General features: G+C 42.8%; 1 protein-coding gene across 1 annotated transcript in view; it reads left to right on the forward strand.

Moving 5' to 3' along the window:
- The window catches only part of LOC133388430 (uncharacterized), a 39,764-nt gene extending 21,752 nt beyond the window's left edge, over window positions 1–18,012 (forward strand). The window contains exons 2-3 of the mRNA XM_061634389.1: window positions 13,397–13,633; window positions 17,068–18,012. Coding sequence (XP_061490373.1) covers window positions 13,453–13,633; window positions 17,068–17,675 — 789 coding nt within the window. The 5' untranslated portion in view covers window positions 13,397–13,452 and the 3' untranslated portion in view covers window positions 17,676–18,012. The remainder of the gene's footprint in view (window positions 1–13,396; window positions 13,634–17,067) is intronic.
- Window positions 18,013–18,450: the final 438 nt, after the last annotated feature.

An 18,450-nucleotide genomic window follows, 5' to 3' on the forward strand; every position in this document is an offset into this window, starting at 1 on the left:
GTGGAATAATGGCAGAAGGGAAGCCCCTTTCCAAAAGGAAAACATTGTGTACAGTATCATTGTTTTTCAGCGTTTCCCCCACCTTTTTATTCTACAGCCGGCACATGTAGCCTCCCACCCAAATTTAAACCAAAGCTGTCCCTGGCCACATCCACACCAGACCTTTATTTCACTTTGGACAGTCATGGCTTCTCTCAAAGAATCCTGGAAGTGTAGTTAGTGAAGGGTGCTGAGAGTTGCTAGGAGATGCCTGGTTCCCCTCACAGACTTCAATCAGAGCGGCTGACTGTTAAACCAGTCTGGCCACTGAAGCACTCTCAGTGTAACAGGAGTCTCCTCTCAACACCCTTCACAAACTACACTTCCCAGGATTCTCTTAGGGAAGCCATGACTGTCTCATGTGAAATCAAAGTCTGGTGTGGGTGTGGCCCCCTGATTAGCCAAACCCAGCAGCTGTGAGGCTTTTAGAACACTGACAGTTGGTTCTTACTGAGCATGCCCCGCATTATCATAGGTTGCCAGCCAAAATTTCTTAAATTAATTAAAAATCAGCCAGGCATTTTTTAAACTTTTAAACTGTAGAAGATGAAGGTCAGAGTATGGGGCAAGGTCAGTAATAGGATTACAGGTACTCTGTGAACATGGCTGATCTTTAATGAATTTCAACAGATTATGAGAACTCTGGCAGAAAAAAGTCCACAAGGGCTCTGGGTTTTTTTCTCTCTTTTTAGACTTTGAACTCTCTATTCTCTCTGACTGTTTTATGTATCGCCATGAAAATTGTGTGTGTTGTTAAGCAAGTGTTTCTGAGTTCAGGACTATAAGATTTGTAAGGTTTTGTTTTGAAATGAGCTTATGGGAAGCATCAGAATGCCTTGGGGGTATTTTCAATTTAACATTGCGGAATGTGAAAAATCCACGCTGGCTATAATATACAGCCACTCTCGTGGCTGTACAATACTCTGGACAAGATGCTACTGTAAGGACACAATATGGAGAAACCGATTGGTTCCTCATCGGAAAGGGTGTGAGACAGAGATATATTTTGTCATCCTGTTTGTTTAATGTGTACGCAGAACATATACGGAAAGCGGAATTGGACGAAGATGAAGGTGGTGTGAAAATTGGAGGGAGAAATATCAATAATTTAAGATATGCCAATGATACCATACTACTAGCAGAAACCAGTAATGATTTGAAATTAATGCTGATGAAACTTAAAGAGGAAAGCATAAAAGCAGGACTACAGCTGAAGATCAAGAAGACTAAAGTAATGACAACAGGAGCTTTATGTAACTTTAAAGTTGACAATGAGGACATTGAACTTGTCAAGGATTACCAATACCTTGACACAGTCATTAACCAAAATGGAGACAATAGTCAAGAAATCAGAAGAATTCTAGGAGTGGGGAGAGCAGCTATGAGAGAACTAGAAAGTGTCCTCAAATGCAAAGATGTATCACTGAACACTAAAGTCAGGATCATTCAGACCATGCTATTCCCAATCTCTAGGTATGGATGTGAAAGTTGGACAAAAAAAGTGGATAAGAGAAAGATCAATTCATTTGAAATGTGGTGTTGGAGGAGAGCTTTGCACATACCATGGGCTGCAAAAAAGTCACATAATTGGGTGTTAGAACAAATTAAACCAGAACTATCACTAGAAGCTAAAATGATGAAATTGAGGTTATCATACTTTGGACACATCATGAGAAGACCTGATTCACTAGAAAAGACAGTAATGCTGGGAAAAACAGAAGGGAGTGGAAAAAGAGGAAGGCCAAACAAGGATGGATTGATTCCATAAAGGAAGCCACAGACCTGAACTTACAAGATCTGAACAGGGTGGTTCATGACAGATGCTATTGGAGGTCACTGATTCATAGGGTCGTCATAAGTTGTAATCAACTTGAAGGCACATAACCACAACAACCACAGAGTGATCTGGTTATTTTGCCTCCAGCTGGTGTCTGGTTTATTATGGTGTAAGCCTCCACATGTAGCTATAGATACCTGTAGGAGACTGATAGGATGGAGTACACTATGATGCGCTCAAAGAGCAGGACATGAAGAAACAGTAACCTACAGAGCCACACTTGCTAAGCTAACTGAAAGATGCTGGGGTCAAGGATGTATACATTGGCTTCAACCACAACCTGAATTGGAAGAGGCTGGAGAGAAGTCCACACCTCTTCTGACAGGTTAAACAGGCAAACTACATTAGAAGAACATTTGGGAGGTTTGCTGGGAGTAAGCTGATCACATATACGTAGCCTGTTCAGATCGTACTTACGTAGCCTGTCCCATTTTAAAACCCAGGATTCTAGTTAAATGGAAAGTATAATTAAGGATATGTAAAAATACAAAAAGTCAAGCCAGGTAGTTTTGGGACAGTACTACTTCAGCAAGAATTTTATACTCAAGGGTAGCCTATAACTTATTTCTTTTCTTATTTTATTTATTAAATTTATATCCTGCCCTTCCTCCCAGAAGGAGCCCAGAATGGCAAACAAAAACACTAAAAACACTCTTAACAGATGTTAAAATATATTAAAACAAAACATCTTTAAAATATTAAAATTAAGCATCTTCAAAAACATTTTTTGAAAAAAGAAACAGCTTTAAAAACATCTTAAAAAGCAATAACTTTTAAAAAGACCGACAGCATATAAACGAATTGAAATGAGGCAGACTGTCAAGTGATATGTATATCAATGCCACAGTGGGCCTAGCCCTGTCACAGTTTGTGTCTGTTGGCCCATCTATACCTCCTTTTAATCTGTAGTGTAAGCTCGTGTCCCCATTAATTCACCATTGTCCATATAACGTTCCCAGCCATCACAGATTTTCTCATATTAAATCGAGATTTTCCCTATCCATTGAAAACCCGAAAATCTTTGCTATAATGATTATCAAGAGCTTTAACATATGGTGGTATGGACATCTTGCAATATGGGCGGGCCACAGGTGTAACTCCCACCTTCCATCCATTCCTCCTTTTTCCTTACAGCCCATTTGTGCTTCTGGTACTGAATCTGGGCTCTTCCTTTTTGCTTCTCCAGCCTGTACTGCAGTAGCTGTATAGCTGTTGTGCAAACTCATTGTTTTCCAAAAAACTCCACCTTTTTTGGAAGCCTAGTAAAGAGGTCCCCCTGCACCAGACAGTAGCATGGTGGGGGGCAGGAGGGAAGGAGGGATTAAGCAGCTTCTGATCTACATGGCAGACATTTGCATGTGTGTGAGGAAGGAGCTGCTGTCTGGGGGATTCAGTGGCTCTTTCCTTGTCTGTTGGGCATTTTGGGTGGCAGAGGACAGAGCAGGAATGGGATTATCTATTTTGTGATCAATCGAAAAATTGATTTCCTACCTCAGAGAGAAAGAGACAGAGAAGCATCAGCTGTGAGATGAATTTTTGTGTGTGTGGTTTATTCAGAAGGAGGCAAAGGAAGAGTCAGCCTCAGGGGTTAATTTGTTTAGGGGTTTTTTTTAGAAACTCCCCCCTCCCCTTCTCTCTCCCTTTCCCTTTGCAGGGAAAGCAGCCTCTGTCCTCGGTAGTATGGGGCTTGCTGGCAGATGGATGCTCAGGGGTCACTCCAACTTGGTTGCTTGATTAGGTCTTTAGCACACACACAAAATTCCTCAGTGGCCTGACGAGTGGGACCAGGCGGAATCGCCTGGGTAATTTATCTTTTAATCCTGCAAAGAATTTGATTTCAATCTGCAGATATGTGGAAGCACCCTTAACACCAGTTTAACATTATAGACCTGACAACTTGATTATTTTCAAAAACACTGGGGGGGGGGAGAGAAGTAACTAAAGCCAAGGGAGAGAAAATGGACGAATGAGCTTTAAAGCGTGGATGGAAGGAATGTCTCCAGAAATCTCAAAGCACACATGTGCTTGAGCTCTACAATTTGAAAATGAACTTTTGCGCTCTTCCAGGGGTGTCCAATGTTCCATGCCCCCAGGTATAGATGACAAAACTCCAGATTTGTAAAAATAAAGTCAGGAACAAACAGGTCAGATATGAACACCAAGGTTACATATCAAATTGTGAAAATGCGGATTTTGTGATTTCATATGGATGAGCCCCGTGTTACTACTGCATTGAGGGAAGCTAGATATGACAGGGGAGCCACATTGGTTCTTCATGTGTCTGTTCTGATCACCTCCAGAATGAGGACAAAGGCAGCTGTCCTACATCGAGTCAAGACATTTGTCCATGTATCTCAGTAGTGTGTTCCACCCAGAGCTTGGAAGTAACTAGTCACAAGTAACGAATTACTTGTAATTCATTACTTTTTTGCGTAACGAGTGGATAATTCCTTTACATTTTGATTGTAATAGAACTAGGAATAATTTTACTACTTTTGTAGAGTAATTGTAAGGTTTCCAGAATTACTTTGGGCATTACTTGGGGGAGAGCAGGGGAAGTCTTCTGTTCCTCTGATTTGTGGATGAAAATCATGTGCCTCAAACTGGGCTTCTGTGCAGTGTCGCTCTTTCCCCATGCTCTGTGGATGGGTAGGAGGTGACGAGGGAGGAGGCAGAGAGTGAGACGGGGTGGAGTGGAGAAAACAATTATTTTAAAAAACGGATAGTGGTGGTGAAGAATGGAGTGGAGGGAAAAAGGATCCGGAGGTCAAGAACATGGATAAAGGAGAAGGAGACAGCAGCAGAATGGAGATAAAGAACTGTGGAGGTGAAAGATGACAACGTACGTGTGTGTGTGTGTGTGTGTGTGTGTGTGTGTGTGTGTGTGTGTGTGTGTGTGTGTGTGTGTGTGTGTGTGTGTGAATACTGTGTTTGCACATGGCACACAAAGTGGCCTCCACCACCCTCTCTGGCTACTGTGCTGCATTTGCAGTATTTTAACTTTTTTGCATCTCAGGGGAAAATGTTTGCTTGAGTGAATGTCCCTTAGTTGGTGGCAGGACAGGGTCTGGGAGGTGGTTAAGAGACAGAGATTATGCTGGCTGGCTGAGGGGGGGGGGTTGCACTTTGTTTGACGTGCAAAGATCTGAGTACTGGCCTCAGCCTCCCTCCCCACCACCCTTACCAGCGGAGAGACCACCATTGCTATTTTATGAATACAAATAATTATTACTACCTCTGTATGTGTTTGTTTATTTTTAATGTTGTTTTAGGCTACTTAGATGTGCAGCAGCCAAGGCCAGCACCTTGTAGGCATTTTTTAAGTAACTGAAATGTAATTGTAGTGATTTCTTTCGAGGAAAAGTAAAGTAATCAGTTACTTTCAGAGCAATTGTAATTGTAATGGTAATTACTACTTTTTTGGGCCATGTAACTGTAACTGTAATTTATTACTTTTTAAAAGTAATCTTCCAAGCTCTGGTTCCACCTTGTGTTCCCAGATGTTGCTGAGTTACAACTCCCATCATCCATTTGGCTAAACTGGCTGGGGATGATGGAAATTATACTCCAATAACATTTGGGGATCCAAGGTGGAAGAATACTGGTTTATGTTGACTGACAGTAGATCTCTAGAGTTTCAGACAAGGGTCTTTTCCAACTCTACCCGGAGAGACCAGGGACTGAACCTGAGCAAAGCACGTGTTCTAATACTGTGCTACAGTCCCTCCTACAAAGTACATGCATATACTAGCTGAACTCTCTCCCTTTTCAGTCTTGAATCTCTGTGCTTCATGCTTCAGGCTCTTCTCCAAGTGTGGCTATGATATCAGAAGTGATTAGCAAGGTTGGAAGAAAAATGCTGGAAACAAAAATGCATCCCTTAGCTTGCATGTTCCTTTTGTTAGAAAAAAACAGATCCTGTCCCCATTTCAGACAGGGATGGGCAAGTGAATAAGCACTCATGGCTGCCCTGATATGGGCAGCTGGCCCTTGATCATTGCTTAAAATTTAATCATTGCTTAAAATTGAAAAAAGTAATGTTGTATTTGACACTGAATATATATATATATATTATTTATTTATTAGATTTATATCCCGCCATTCCTCCCAGTGGGAGTCCAGGGCAGAATATATATATATTCTATCTTCTGGTTCAGCAGGAAGCTTAGAAATAATTGAGTTCTGGATTCAGTCCTTAATCACTTGCAAATTTAGCTAGATTCCACACTGAAGCAAGAAATGATAAAAGACTGTCAATTGTGAATGTCTGTAAAGTACATACTAATTTGATAGGACTTTAGGCTTGCGATCATATACTTTAAAGGAGGAGGGTGGGTGAGGCAGGAGAAACAGCCCTATTCCTCTTTAAAGGGATTTAGATTTAACCTTATGTCTTGGAAACAGCAAGGGATGCCAAACTGGAGGAGGGAGATAAAGATATTTCAAAGGTGATAGGCAAGATTTTCAGTTTTTGAATGTATTTGATTGCAAAACAAATAAACAAATACAATGTATTTTGACAGCAGATTTATGCAAAAGAACATGCTTGACATGCAGGCATATAACACAACCCATTTTATTGTTAATAATAGTGTTTAGAACCATCAGTTTGTCCAGGAATATAGGCTTTCCTGAAGAATAATTGCATATAGACTGAAACATGGGGAGAGAGGTGAACGATGTGCCTTCCCTAATTGAATAGAGAACCTTTTAAAAAAATGCAGGCAGGGCACCTGTGCTTCCTCAACAGGAAGCATAATGAACTGCTGCAGACTGCACCAACTCCTCTGTGCCTTATCCTATCTTGTACACAATATCCTGAGATTTTCTTTTGCAGCAGCTGCACAAGAAGATGTGCCAGAATGGAAAGAAAGAGAGTGAGAGAGAGAAGCCATGGGAAGTGAGGGTGGTTAGAAGGGATATTCAACAACAAAAGGAGGTACCCCGTTGCTTTCAGGGAAAAAGCTGCTCTCTGTGTGGATGACTATGATCACACGGACATCATGCTGGCACAGGTAGTAGAGCTCTATTGCATTATTGGGGCCATCTACAGAGAGGGCAGCTTTCAAATGGCATTGCTCCTGTATGAAGCCACCACCAAATGTGGCTAGTCCTAATATTTGAACTGGCACTTACTTAATTGGTAAGGCATAAGGTTTCACAAAGAACTTGCAAGGGTAAATTAGTAAACACACTCTCTGGGGTTACAATCAGGGCTGTGGAGTTGGAGTCATGGAGTGTGAGTCTGAGTCGGAAGCAATTTTGGGTGGAGTCGGAGTCGGTAGAAATGTGCTGACTCTGACTTCAAAATAAAATCAATATTTTAATATTAATATTAATTTATTAATATTAAGACATTGATATACATTTGTCATTTATGAAGGAGTCAGAGTTGGAGTCAGACAGTAGAAAAATTAATATACATTTGCCATTTATGAAGGAGTTGGAGTTGGACAGTAGAAAAATAGAGGAGTCGGAGTCGAAGGTTTGACATACCGACTTCACAGCCCTGGTTACAATCATCCTCTTAGTAATTCAGAAATTCAGGGGTAGGGTGACCCAGGAGTGGGCATCCTCTATGATAGCCCTAACCTGTGGAATTCCCTCCCCACTGAGGTGCATCTGGCACCTTCATTGTCATATGTTGAAGACATTTTACCCTGGCCTTTGACACCTGAGATACTTATTTTAAGGCCCAGCTTATTCTCTTGACTGTAATCTGTTTTAACTGTTTTTATATGGTGTTTTTAAATGGTTGTAACCCACCTTGGGACTGCATGGTGAGATCTATGCATTCTCTTCAGAAATACAAAAATTACAAGTTAGGAGTCTGTACTTATCTTGAACTGTTTGAATTTCATGGAGGGTAAAGAATGGATGACAAAATGTAGTAGCAAAACTGGAGATTAAATCTGACATTTCTAAGGGGTCTGAGTAAGGGTGGGAATATTTTTTTAAATGTGCCTATTTCATGTTTGACTATCAGTGGTAATAGTAGACATGGGTTGTAGATGTGAGTTGACAGCCAGCGTGGTGTAGTGGTCACGAGTGTCAGACTGGGACTTGAGAGACCACGGTTCAAATCCCTGCTCCCTGGGTGACCTTGGGCCAGTCACTGTCTCTCAGCTTTACCTCACAGGGTTTTTATGAGGATAAGATTGATTGTACGCCACCTTGCGCTTGGAGTAAAGGTGGGATACACATGTAATAATAAATAAATAAATAAATAAACAGTCACTTTACCTTAGAACTTAACCCAAGGTGGGGGAGGAGATTCATGTTTATATGGTAGATATTTAAATAATCTTCTAGTTCATGAGACTAAAAGCCAAACAAGTTAAAGCAGAGTCATCATGAAGGTGAACTTAATCCTCCTGTTCTGGTAGTTATTTATAGTTAACCTATGAAATTCCACAAGATGTAGTGAAGGCCACCCACTTGGATGGCTTTGAAAGAGGATTAGACAAATTCATAGAGGATAAGGCTAACAATGGCTACTAGCCATGATGGCTATGCTCTCCCTCCATTGTCAGAGGCAGTATGCTTCCGAATACTAGTTGCCAGGAATAGGGATAGAAATTTGTGCATTTCAGTTTCTCTCAGGTCTCATTTTTCCAATCTTAAATTCAGTTCTCCACATTTCTAGATCAGTTTGCATTTTTTTAGGTCCTCATGAAAATTCACTAGCATTGTAGTGTGCATTTCACCTAGTATACACATTTTTCTATGCAATTTTGCCTAATATATACATTTTTGCAAAGCAACATTCTCTAATACAATGAATTTTATAAGTTATTTTCATCAATATATGCATTTATATGCACACTTTGCCCTAATTTATGCATTTTTGTAAACATTACTTGGCTGGAAAACTGGATTGCAAAATGGGAATTTCACAGAATAGTTGTTTTGGTTCACATTTTGTTTGGAAAAGTGTGAATTAGGTAAGTGAATTTGAACTGAATTGAATTTCTCCCCCATCCCTAGCTAGGAATCACAAGTTGGGAGAATGCTCTTGCGCATAGGCCCTGCTTCTTGCAGGCACCTGGTTGTTCACTGTAAGAACAGGGTGTGTGACTAGATGGGCCTTTGGTCTGATCTAGCAGGGCTCTTCTTACGTTCTTATTTAGCAGGTAGCAGGCTTCCATTACAGCTGAAGAGAGTTTATGTATGTTGCAACAAATGTTTATCACAAGTTGGGTTGAAATATCCTCTCAAAGGTTAGATGTCGGTCAAGATCAAGTGCCTTTTGGGTGGCCTAGCTATGATTTATCTGCTTCCATCGTGTGAAACTGATAACCAATAGGTAACGAAACATGATTCTGTACCCAGTTGGTGGATGAATGTGATGCATGTATGGAGGCAGATGCTTTTGTGAACTCATTGTGACTTCCCACACTCTTCTGAACTCTCTATCCACCAGGCATAGCGAAAATGTAGCCACCCACATCTATAGTTTAGTTTATTGGCTGCAACCTGAGCTGGATCACAGGCTTTTAGAAATTTAGGTTCCATTTGTCTTGCTTTTTCAAATGCAGTGTAAGAGATGGGAGACCTCACTATCATTAACAGAGAATTATTTTAGTACACAGCCAAGATAAAAGCCAGGAGACTCAAGGAGAACTAATCTGTGCCTGGCAGCCCACACTTTAATCACATGCCAATTACTTTATTAGTCATCTCTTTATCAATGCTCTCAGCCCACTCTGGCTCCTTTTACAGTAAACTTTAATTAACCAGGGAGACATTGTGTAGGAGATACTTAAAACTGAGAATGGTGAAGGAGGTGGTGGTGATGGTGGTAGGGAGACAAAGATGTTTGAGGTACTTGGGTGTATTTTAAGATAAAAATATGTGTTTTTCTTTTAACATTTTGCCTAAGTCACAAAACAAGATTCTATGCACATTTCTCATCAATATCTGTCTTTACATTACTACTAGAGTATATTCAATTTTAAAAAATACAAAAGTGAGTCATGGATCAATAAAATTACCACTCATTTTATGGTGTTATGTATAGTTTTCCTTATTCTAAAGGCGTGGTTGTCAATTCAAAGGTGAAGAAACAAGGACAAATACTACAGTGTTTTGCAGTTACTCCCACATAAGTATCTAATTTTTTCCTGTATACTACATTGATTTCCCTTTTATCGTTCTCTTTAAAATGTAATAAAATTATATAATCACAATCTATTATTATTATTATTAGGATGGTGGGTATAGGAAGGGGAGTAATGTTATTGCTATTTTTTGTGCTTGTGTTTTGTTTTAAATTTTCAATGGGTGCCAGTTGCTACTCTGGAGTTGTACAGCAGGGGAACACAGAGCATCCAAAGAAAGAAATAAAACTTATAAAAGTTTACAAAATGTATCAGGCATATAGAGGAAGTGTTGAGATGTCTGGATGGTCCCTCATTCATTTTGTGGACAAGCATGGTGTAGTGGTTAGAATCAGAGCTTGGAAGTAATTAGTTACAATTAACAAATTACTTGTAATTCATTACTTTTTTGAGGAACGAGTGGGTAATTCCTTTACAATTTGATTGTAATAGAACTAGGAGTAATTTTATTACTTTTGTGGAGTAACTGTAATGTTTCCAGCTGTCCCGTCCAGAGCCGGAACCACGAGACTGAGACGGGGGTGCAATTAAATCTTGTTTTATTAGAGTAATGGATACATCAAAGGCATTGCGCTTCATAAGAAACACCTATTCTGGCTCACTTGAATCCCTAACTACACTCTACACATGCTCTGTGGCGTGTGAAGAAAGTTGACTCAGCAACACCCCCCCCGGTGCACTGCCAGCTTAAGTAGGGAACGTTTTCGAGCATAATCTCTGACTCCTTCACAAGTCCTGTCTCTGCCCTGTCCGCTTCTCACAGCGGCGGGAGAAAGGCGACGGGGGGCGTGTTTCCAACGGTTCATCGGAAGACACCTGCTCCACAGTAGGCTCAAGGTCAGGAGGCTGCGTCATGCTGGCGGCATCCTGAGAACTGCTTGGCGAGGGAGGAGTTGGCACATTCTCCTGAGCTTGCCCCAATGGCTCCTCTGCGACAACTGGGGGCGGTGCGCTCTCCTCTTCTGAGAGCGCGCTATCAGTGGGAATTGGCTCAAATTCAGGCTCGCTTTCTCTCCCAAGGTCCTGCTCAGACTCAATAATTCCTGGGTCTTCCATGCCCTCTGACAGCTGAGGCGCCTGCAACTCATGCCTCCCCCCTTCCTGCCCCTGAAGGGAGAGCCGAGACTCAACACCAGCATTACTTTTGGGCATTACTTGGGGGGGGAAGCAGGGGAAGTCTTCTGCTCCTCTGATTTGTGGATGAAAATCATGGGCTTCTGTGCAGCATCACTCTTCCCTCATGCTATGTGCATGGGTAGGAGGTGACGAGGGAGGAGGTAGAGAGTGAGACGGAGTGGAGAAAACAATTGTTTAAAAAAATGGATGGTGGTGGTGAAGAATGGAGTGGAGGAAAAAAGAAGTGGGAGGGCAAGAACATGGATAAAGGAGAAGGAGGCAGCAGCAGAATGGAGATAAAGAACTGTGGAAGTGCAAGATGACAACCTGTGTGCATGTGCGTCTGTGTGTGAATACTGTGTTTGCTCTTGGCACACAAAGTGGCCTCCACCACCCTCTCTGGCTACTGTGCTGCATTTGCAGTATTTTACCTTTTTTCCATCTCAGGGGAAAATGTTTGCTTGAGTGAATGTCCCTTAGTTGGTGGCAGGGCAGGGTCTGGGAGGTGGTTAAGTGAGAGAGATTATGCTTGCTGGCTGAATGAGGGAGGAGGATGCACTTGATTTGATGTGCAAAGATCAGAGTAGTGGCCTCTGCCTCCCACCCCACCTCCCTTACCAGTGGAGAGACCACCATTGCTATCTTATGGATAAGAAGAATTATTCTACTACCTCTGTATGTGGGTGTTTATTTTTAATGTTGTTTTAGGCTACTTAGATGTGCAGCAGCCAAGGCCAGCATGTTGTAGGCCTTTTTTTTTAAAAAAAAGTAACTGAAATGTAATTGTAGTGATTACTTTTGAGAAAAAGTAAAGTAACCAGTTACTTTCAGAGCAATTGCAATCGTAATGGTAATTACTACTTTTTTGGGCCAAGTAATTGTAACTAATTTATTACTTTTTTAAAGTAATCTTCCAAGCTCTGGTTAGAATGCTGCACTAGTAACAGGAAGAGCCAGATTCACACCCCCACTCAGTCATGAAGCTCCACCAGCCATTATCTTTCCATCCTATCTCATAGGGTTGTTAGGATAATGTCGTTCCTAATTAGGGGCGTATTTGCTCCCACCATAATTACAGGGAAGACTTGGGAATATTCTCGAATCAAGTGCTAGGAGCCACGTGAGATCAATCATCCTATTAGGGAGGGCACTGAGCAGCAGATATAAGGCTGCTCCGTTCTTCCCGCGTTTGCCTTTTTCTCCTCGCAGCAGCTGCGTTTGATCCTCATTCCACGTTGCTCCGTTGGCGGCTTTGGCGTTCGTTCGGAGATTTTTCATGGCTTGTGATTCCTTTGCCTCTCGTTTTCCTTTTTGAGCCTTTACTTACTATTATCGGATCTCCGACGATCAGCTGGGCGTCGGGAGCCCGCCTACACGCCCGCGGCGGCGGGGCGGCAATCCGGCTTCCTTATTTCCTGGTTTAGTTCCCTTTAGTGTTATTGCCTTTTAAGTTTCAGTTACGAGGGTTTGAGTTGTTTGTTTGTTCCTGTTTTAGTTTGTGTGTCTTAAATTAATTCTGCCTTTGCTTTAGTTAACATTGAGATATTTGCCCCCCCCCTCCAGTTATTCTTGTTGCGTAATTCCATTTAGATTGTTAATCCTTTTGGTTACTTTGGTAGTTACCTAATTCATTTAGAGCAAAGGTTTAAAGATATAATAAGTATTGTTTCTGTTAATTTAATAACTAAGGTATTCCATTACTTTAAAATTCATTTACTAGTCGTTATTTATTCCGTTTATTAGTGTTAAAAATATAAATTACCCCCCCTTCCCACTTCCCTTTACCTTCAATCCTTTTTCCACTTTCCCTTTGTATATAATAAATAAATAAATGTATAAGTAAATAAGTAAATAAATAAAATATATAAATAACCAAAGAGGTTGGGTTAATTTATTAGTTGTAGTGTTATAGGCACTTGGTGTATGCTAATTATTATTATAATTTGTTGACTCCATAATTAGATTATAATAGCATTTTGGTCTTTTGTATAATTGTTGTTGTTTATTGTTTCTTACAAAATGCCTCCCAGGAAGTCTCAGTGGAAAAAAGGGGTGCGGGTGGTCAAGCAAACTACAAAGCGCCCTCTACCACAGGAGAACCTGTCTTCTGACAAAGAGGAGGATTTTGGGACCATCCGTGCCTTGGTGGCTAGGGTGGAGGCGTTGGAAAAGGAACGCAGACAGCCCCTGGATGCTGAGGCTGGCACAAGTACCGCTCCAGCAGGTAAGAAATCTGCATGGTTGGCTTCCAAAAAGTCTAAAAATTGTATTCTTGCTGATTTAGTTTCTAGAATCGGGGTTCTGGAAGCTGCGGTACCCAGTGAGGAGCCAGCAATCCGTATGCATACTGCGTGTTTACCAGCTGATCAAGCACCTATTTCTGCTGTCACACCTTCAGTTCTGTCAGCTGCCGGGCATATGCGAAGTCAGCAGCCAGTTCCGCATGATGCTGCAGCGTTTACTCCAATGGTTTCTGGGTTTGCAGCACCTTCTGTGATTGCCTCTCCTTTGGCGTATACAGGTGAGCAAATCATGCACTCACAAGCTCGCAATACACATCCACAGGATTCCACTGCCCTTAACAGGGATATACAAACAGCTGATTCTCCTTCGTTGGGAGCAGCTGCCCACCCAGTAGTGTTTATGGAAGGGGTGTTGGTACCCCAGCACCCACAGCTTCCTTGGCCGGCGGCTGCAGTGAGTCCTTGGCAGCTGCCTTCGATTTCCTCTTCTCAATCACCTGCTTCTTTGTCCCTTCCATATGGGGTTTATCCTCAAGGCGATACGAACAAAAGAAAAAATTTGGAGGGGAGAGTATATTGACTTGCTTACTCTCCTGTTTCGTGAGCACGAGGCTAAGCCTAAGGACGGTCAGGAAGGGAAAGAGCGTGAGGCAGTGATCAAAAGGAAGGTGGATAGGGTGTGGCCTAATTGGTTGAACGCCTATACGATTTATATGGGTGTTATGACACAGGCTTATCCGTCTAGGGCTTTATCCATGATAAAATATCAGGATATAGTGCATCGGGCCTTCTGAGAATTCTCTGGAACTGCTTGGCTTAGGTATGATCAGCATTTTAGACAAAGAGCAGCATCAGATCCTACCCTTCATTGTGACATTGAACATACTGGACTGTGGCTACGTTCTATGACCTCCGCCAGGCCCTCTCTTGGAGATAGGGCCGATAGTGGGCATTTATTGGCACGTGCGCAGACTTCCGCCTCTGGCTACAGCCAAGGCGGGCAGTGGGTTCAATCCCAACAAGTCTGCTGGACATTTAATAGCAATGGCCGATGCTCAAGACGTCTCTGTAGGTTCCGACATGTTTGTGCACTGTGCGGAGGCAACCACTCTAGTTCCTCTTGCCAGAGGGCACATACAGCTCCACAGGGTACAGGGGAGCATCCACAGCCAAAACTCGGTCTGGCAATAGTGGCTGTACATCGCAAGGCCAGTAGCCCGATCAAGCTGGCTCCCTTGGCGAAGCTGTTAGAGCATTATCCCAATCGGCAGGCTGCTAGTTTTATACTCCAGGGTTTTACGGATGGTTTTCGTATCCCTTATGAGGGTCCTAGGATTGCTACATCGCTAGTCAATCAGCCCTCTTATAGTAATTTAGCGCCTGTAGTTTTGGCCAAGCTTCATGAGGAGATACTTGCTGATTGGATATCAGGCCCCTTCCATTTTCCTCCTTTGGAAAATTTGAGGATTTCCCCTTTAGGTATTATCCCTAAGAAGCAGGCTGGAGAATATCGCCTGATTCATAATTTGTCATTCCCAAAAGGGGCCTCTGTCAATGATGGCATTTCCCCATTATTTGCATCAGTTAGATATACTTCTTTTGACGAGGCGGTTAGAGTAGTTAGAAAAGCTGGAAGGGGTGCTTCAATGGCAAAGTGTGATATAAAATCTGCTTTTCGCCTTTTGCCAGCACACCCTGAGGATGGGGATTTGCTTGGTTTTAAATTTCAAGATCAGTTTTACGTTGACAGAGCTATGCCAATGGGCTGTTCTGTGTCGTGCACTGCTTTTGAAGCATTTAGCACATTTCTAGAATGGGCATTGAGGAGGAAAGCATCGTCCTCCTTTTCTGCTCATTATCTTGATAATTTTTTTTTATTTGTGGGACCGGCCGTGTCTTTTCATAGCTTTCATTTGATGCAATCTTTTGACACTTTAACTGACGAATTGGGAGTTCCGTTAGCTCCCGAAAAGACAGAGGGCCCTACTACTTCCCTTATTATCTTAGGGATTCAGTTAGATACTGTGACTCAGTCCTCACGTTTGCTGCTTGAGAAGTTGGTAGTACTGCGTCAACTGCTCTGTTTAGTAATAGGGTTGAAAAAGATCACACTGGCCCGGTTACAGGAACTTGTGGCCACTTAGTTTTTGCTTCCAAAGTTATTTCCCCTGGTCGTGCGTTCCTCAGGCGTTTATGTGACGCCATGAAGGGAGTTCACTCTCGCTTCCATTTCATAAGGATCACGTCAGGGATGAGAGAGGATTTGTACATGTGGCTTGCATTCCTGAAGGATTTCAAACGCCTTTCCTTTTGGAGGGAGGAATTAATCTTAGAAGCGAAATTACCGGTGCATTCTGACGCTGCCGGATGCATTGGCTTTGGGGTCATCTTTAGAGCTCAGTGGTGTGCTGAGCGATGGCCTGACAGTTGGCGAGATATCGGAATTACTTCCGATTTGACATTTTTGGAATTTTTTCCAATTGTGGTCGCTGTTCGTATCTGGCCAAAGGCATTTACAAACCGCACAGTGCGCTTCTGGTGCGATAATATTTCCACAGTTAGCGTGATTAATGCCCAAACTTCTAAGTCTCCTCGTGTCATGCGCTTGGTGCGCGCTTTTGTGTTGCAATGCTTGCGCTTTAATATTTTATTCCTGGCCAGACATGTTCCAGGTTTGCAGAATACAGTAGCTGATGCACTTTCACACTTACAGATGGCGCACTTTCGGGAGCTTGCACCTGGAGCGGCTCTGGATCCTGTACCAATCCCACCTTTCCTGTGGAACCTTGGCAACTAGAAGTTGGGGTTGCGATTGCTGCCGCTCTGGCTCCCAGTACTCAAAATGCGTATGAGCGTTCATTTGCTAAGTTCCAGACTTTCCGTATAGGCACGGAGCTGCCTTTGGAGTGGCCTATTCCTGTGGAGCATTTATTGCAGTTTATGACACATTTAAAAGGGCACAATAATTCTGTTTCTACTATCGCTGGTCACCTCTCGGCACTAGCCTTTATTTCCAAGGAAAGGGGGCTGCCGGATCATTCTGTAGATTTTAGGGTCAGATAGGTCCTTGTGGGTTGGTCGCGTTCCGCTCCCAGGTCCGCTGGCCAGAGGAGGCCAATCACGCCCAATGTCCTCCTCCAGATCCTGGCACTATTTAATTCTTTATGCTCATCTCAGTATGAGTCGCACCTCTTCACCGCAGTAACTCTGACGATGTTTTATGGTGCTTTTCGCCCTAGAGAAGTATTGTCCCCTTCTAAGTGCGATGTGACTTATTGAGCCTTATGCTTTGGCGATTGCACATTCGGTGCAGATATAGTGAGGTTTTCACTGCGGGTCTCTAAGACTGATCAAAGGGCCATGGCAGTATTTGTGCTTTTACGAAGTCGCCAGGTCCAGGTATTGTGCCCTGTGTCTGCAATGCGACAATTCTTATCCATTCGGCCAGCGGGCCAGTGTTATTTGTTCATACATATGGATGGTACTGCCCTGACTCAATTTCAATTTTGGGCCGTTGTTCGGCGGGCCTTGTTGGCCAGTGGTCGCGATGCTGGAGTCTATGGGCTGCATTCTTTCCGGATTGGTGCAGTTACAGCTGCGGCCCTTGTGGGCATGAGTATCAGCGAGATACAGGCGATCGGAAAGTGGCGTTCCGATGCATTTAAGTCTTACGTCAGGTTTTAACAGATGACTTTGTTTTTGTTTCCTGTAGGTTTGACAAACATCCCAATTCCCGTCAGGATCGTCTTGTGTGGCCACTCAATTGTGTTTTGGGCTCATCGGAGGGCATCCTCGTCTGTTTATGGAACACAGCTGCAGCTTTCTGCCACAGCTACGATTCAGTGGGAAGCCCGGAGGGGCATGTTATGGGATGTGTTGCTGCCTGCTGTGTGCCGGATCATGTCATTGGCTGACAGGCCGCACATATTGTTAATTCATTTGGGTGAAAATGATTTGGTGCAGCGTCCTGGGTTGGATTTGCTGCTAAAAGTTACGCGTGATCTCACGTGGCTTATTAGATCATATCCCCATCTTCTGCTTGTATGGTCTGAAATGCTTGTTAGAAGGGTTTGGAGGGGTGCTGTTCACCCCAATAAGATAGATAGATCTAGGAAATGGGTCAATAGGAAGGTTAGGGATTTAGTTTTGTCTCTTGGTGGGGCAGTTATTTCTCATGATAGGATTAGGTTCCATGCCCCACATCTATTTCGAGATGATGGTGTTCATCTTTCTGAGCAAGGGTGTGACCTGTTTTTGGAGGATCTTATGGGGGGATTAAGGGGATTGTTATCCTCATTGGGTGGAGGGGACCAAGCTTAAGCTGATCCCCTCTTGTGGCATAGAATTCGAGCAGGTGAGGTATATGGGGGTTAAAATTAGGTGGTTAAGGCATCATGAAAAAGGGGCACTTCCTAGGGAACCATCAGGGCTTTGTGTCCGGTGGGGATCTGTGTTGTGTCCTTGTGGGACCGGCTTGCGCATCATGGTGAACACCTGTACGGCGGGGCCATGGTGTGGGGGTTGGAACCACACAGCTGGCTCCAGGAGCAAGGAGGGAGGAATTCACCCACGTCCTTGACTTTGGAGTCACGTGATGATGAGAAGTGATGCCTTAAGAAGGTGAGGGTGTAATCCCTCGTTGTTAGGTTTAGCCTCACCTGCCCAAAAAGATATAGATTTGAATAATTGGCTGTATTGCATTGGATTTAGGATGTTATATTTTAATAAATATAACATTATACCAGTTTGGTGTCACGACTCTTCTTTGTGTGGGGGCAAAAGGGGTAATGGAAGACTGTATATGTTGTCTGAGCTGCCTGGAAGAAGGGCGGAATGATATTTCTGCAATTGAATTCTACACAACAATAGTAAAACCAATCAATATTTAGGAGAAATATATCTTCTGAGATACAAAGCATATTTTAAGTGCTGAAAAAAGGCTTCATTCCAGCAACAGAAATACAACTATGAGAGAAGATGAACAGATGGTGAGCAACTAATGAGAAATGACTGCTTGTTTTAATGCATGAAAAACTGATTGTACAAAATGACAGTGGGTTTTATAGGTCAGCGATTTTTATACATTGTTCTGTGT

The sequence above is a fragment of the Rhineura floridana genome, chromosome 7, assembly GCF_030035675.1.
Source record: "Rhineura floridana isolate rRhiFlo1 chromosome 7, rRhiFlo1.hap2, whole genome shotgun sequence".
Classification (NCBI taxonomy): Eukaryota; Metazoa; Chordata; class Lepidosauria; order Squamata; family Rhineuridae; genus Rhineura; species Rhineura floridana.